The sequence below is a fragment of the Citrus sinensis genome, chromosome 9, assembly GCF_022201045.2.
Source record: "Citrus sinensis cultivar Valencia sweet orange chromosome 9, DVS_A1.0, whole genome shotgun sequence".
NCBI lineage: Eukaryota > Viridiplantae > Streptophyta > Magnoliopsida > Sapindales > Rutaceae > Citrus > Citrus sinensis.
In genome coordinates this window covers 33108812-33112534 of record NC_068564.1, presented here as the reverse complement: position 1 = coordinate 33112534, position 3723 = coordinate 33108812, and the positions used below count along the sequence as shown (strand labels likewise).

The following is a 3723-nucleotide window of genomic DNA, read 5'->3' as shown; positions in this document are numbered from 1 at the left end:
TAATTTATTATTTATTTTGAATACAAATTTTTAATTAAATATTTAAACAAAATTTCTACACACATCAGAAGTGATCTATTTTTAATTTTTAATTGAAAAATATTTATTTAAAAGAAAACTATAAGAATTTTGAGTCATAGAAATATAAATAAAATAAGAAGAAAATATTTAAATATTTTTGGGATTTGTATGTATTTATAATAAAAAATTTCAAAAAGATACTTTTTTTAAGGTGAAATTTTATGGGAAGATGATTATTTTATTTTTCACATGGGTTTGTACTTTATAAATCAAAACTAAGGGCATTTTAGCAAATAAAATTTAAAAAAAAAAAAAAGAGTTATAAGAATTTTATAGGGATGTTAAAAGCTCTACTCTTACAAATCACAATATTAAAAGTTCAAATTATGGGTTGAGTGTCTATTTTTCTTATGAGATATATGGTTCAATTTTTTAAATGGAAGCGTTATGAACACTATCATTAACTCAAAAATGTAATTTGATTTATGAATATAACTTTTGAGATATAGGTGTGCAAACTCTGATATAAAGTAAGATACAATTTTATAAAAAGGAAAAAAAATAATGGTAATAACTAAATAAATAAATAAATAATGACGACCTAATAAACATCATCATTAGCTCTTTAGTAAAGAGATTTGAAACTAAGGTTAAAGTGAACCTTAATCCAACATAAAATGATGAGAAAAGGGCAAAATTCCCTTGACTTTAATCTCTATGAATCAAGAAAAGCCAAGCCAATGAATTTGGCATCTCATCTCATAAGTTGTACCACACCATAAACATTTTTGTATTTGGTCCTACCGATTACCAAACTGTCATATCGGGGGGAAAACCTTACTATAAAAAGACTTACCCATATCTTATCTTAATTATCATGTCAATTGGATTTGCCGTCACAATCTTTGCATTGTCATTGTGCCATCATGATTCGTTCGTTCTACTTTTTTGTACACAATCACCAAAGATTAAAAAAAAAAAAAAAAAAAAAAAAAGCCAGCCATTTACTTCCTTTGCGACATTGGGCCAAGAAATCAACGCGAAATAGAGCATAATGGCCGAGCCGAATTATTTTTCACACATAAAACAAAAAGACTGCAATAACATAAAATAAAATAAAACCAGAACAATACTTTTAAAAGCAAACCGAAAACCGGCAATTATTTAATAATATAGAGCAACTGGCTGTGACTGAATGACTCAAACAAACAAAGACTGACATAGACCTAAGCCGGCGAAACAAAACGACAAACCACCATGCCGCTTTCCTCCTCTGCTGCCACCTCCTTCCAGCAGTGATTAGGCACCTTTGGAGGGGCGCTCACCGCGCACCTCGCATTGGGATCAACTGAGTAAGTCTTGTACACAACGCAACCACCGCCTGCCAGCTCCTGCTTCACCGCGGTCTCACTCGAATACCCTTCCACGTCAGCGCCCTCCATGGACCACCACTGGGTCCCACTCCCGCACGTGACGGCGACAGAGAACTCACGTGGGGCGAAGCTGTTGAGGACTCTCTTGACCACTGGTTCGAATCTCACCAACCCGAGGTCGAACCCCGCGGCCTCATAGCTAGCGTAGCTGAATCCATCCTCTGGTGTCACGTGCACCGTAGAAAACGCTGGACCGTCGATTCCGTTCATAGAGTACCCGCACGGGTCAAACTCAAAGTCGCAGATCACGTGACTGGGAAGAATCTCACTAATCCCAGACATTTTGGTCATTTCACCGGCCCCCGCGGCCCCAGACGAGCTCTTGTAAAACACAGCTGCTTTCTTTCTATCCAAGCCGGTCATGCACATCTCGAGAGTCACCACGCTATCAAACGATCTCTCTTTCGACGCCGAGTAAACGTGCCAGTTCCGATTAGGAAACTTGGGATCGCCAATGACGTGAGCCTTGGCGTTCAGGTAACCAAAGTGCTCGTTCAGAGTGGAGACTTCTTCGGAGAAGCAACAGTGAGGGGAGGGTTGGTAATTAGGGAAAATGAAGCTGCCACGCGAGTACTTGACAGAAGAAACAGCAAGTGAGAGTGAGTCACTGAGTTTGAGAATCTGTGGGATTGACGAGAGCAGCTTCGTGGTCCCACAAGTTTTGAGAATAATCTTCGAGGGGAAAACGAAGAGGCTCGACTCGGACAAAACGTATGAGTCAAACTCGGTGTTGGAGAGCTGAGAAACGATGGTGCACTTAGCGAGATCGAGGAATGAGTCGAGTTGAGAACGAGTCAGAGCCCGTAGGCCGAGGCCAGATGGGTCAGTGAAAATGGGAGCTGGTGAGAAAGTAATCTCTAAACGTTTTTCAAAGCCTTCGAATCCAATTGGAGAAGCAACGGGTGGTGATGAATCAACGGCCATGACTGGGTTGGGTAGACTTTCGTTTCCAGAGAACGCTTTTTATTTAATTTTAGTGAGACAAAACGAGAAAGAAAATAAAAGATTGAATTTCTACTACTCTACGCTATCGAAGGAAGAAGCAATGGGGGCGTATCGGACGGATATCAAGAAGGCATTCTCACGCACTGCAAAACAAACAAACAAACACACACACAACAATATCAATAAATCTGCAAAAATATGAAGAGAGAGAGGGGGGGGGGGGGAAGAAAGAAACGACGGCGTACGTTGGCGTAAGCAGCAGATCGGAACTTCTCGATGCCACCGTTGGGACGAACGTCTTCAATGCTGTAGCCGAGGGGAACTTCGTATTGAATGGAATTTTTACAACTACTGGACTTCTTTTTGCCGCCTTTGGTCTCCATTACAACATTCACGCTTTTCTTTAACTTTTTTTCTGAAATCCAAACAAAAATGAAACCAAATTCACATCTAATAACAAACAAATCGAGAAAGCATCAAGAACCCAAGCATAAAAATATAGGAATTAACAAGAACAACGTATTCAAAATTCTATATTGGAATACTCACGAGAGAATTCTGGAAAGCAACGCTGGAAGAAAACAAACGAGACGAAATAGTGGTAAGCGAGCGAGAGAGAGAAAGAGAGAGAGTGCGAGGGAAGTGAAATAAGCAGCAGTTACCGGTTTGGAGGGGAGGCTTCTGCGTGTGTATGTGAGGAAGAGAAGAGGGGGGACGCTAGAGTATTTATAGAGGGCCACGAACAGGGGCAAGAGAGTGGCGATAGTTATAAATACAGTGGAACTTAGAAGGGAGTGGCGTTAGGGATTTTGTTTGCGTTTCTGCTGTCCGTGTACGTATGGGACGCCGTCCACGTGGCGGCTTTTCTTTTTTCAGTGCTGGGGCAAGTCTCTTCTTGCTAGCCCAACTTGACCACGTGGCGCGTGAAAGCACTTGTGCCTGTTGAAAAGCAGGAATTTTATCTTCAAATAACGGAGCCGCGATTAGCCGATTAGGAGTATCAAAAACTTTTCCATAATTGATATTTGTTAATGTAATACCATTTAATTTTTATTACGAAAACTGAAATTGTTTTATGTTAAATAATAATATTTATTAACACAACAATATTTTATTTTTAGCCTAGTGACTTTCTCCCCCTATTATTGATGTTGGTTAGAAATAGTTTTTAGTGTAATATACAACTTATAGTTTCTTCAAAAATCATACGGGTCTCACCACTTGCTATTATTGTTCACGTTATTGTGAATGAGTTGTAATTTACAGCAGCTGTTACTTAGCAGCACCCACAAAAAAAGTTTTTTATTTATTTGAAAGTATAATT

General features: G+C 39.2%; 1 protein-coding gene across 1 annotated transcript; it reads right to left on the bottom strand.

The window, feature by feature from the left end:
* Positions 1–1066: 1066 nt before the first annotated feature.
* Positions 1067–3116, bottom strand: LOC102625258 (S-adenosylmethionine decarboxylase proenzyme-like). The gene is made up of 3 exons (XM_052433549.1): positions 2949–3116; positions 2645–2814; positions 1067–2542 (listed from the first exon to the last, which is right to left on the bottom strand). Exon 3 carries the CDS (start codon positions 2376–2378, stop codon positions 1248–1250), a length of 1131 nt encoding a protein of 376 aa, XP_052289509.1. The 5' UTR covers positions 2379–2542; positions 2645–2814; positions 2949–3116; the 3' UTR covers positions 1067–1247.
* Positions 3117–3723: the final 607 nt, after the last annotated feature.

Coding starts and splice junctions, on each gene's coding strand:
- LOC102625258 (XM_052433549.1), bottom strand. CDS start 2,378: ATGGCCGTTGATTCATCACCACCCGTTGCTTCTCCAATTGGATTCGAA.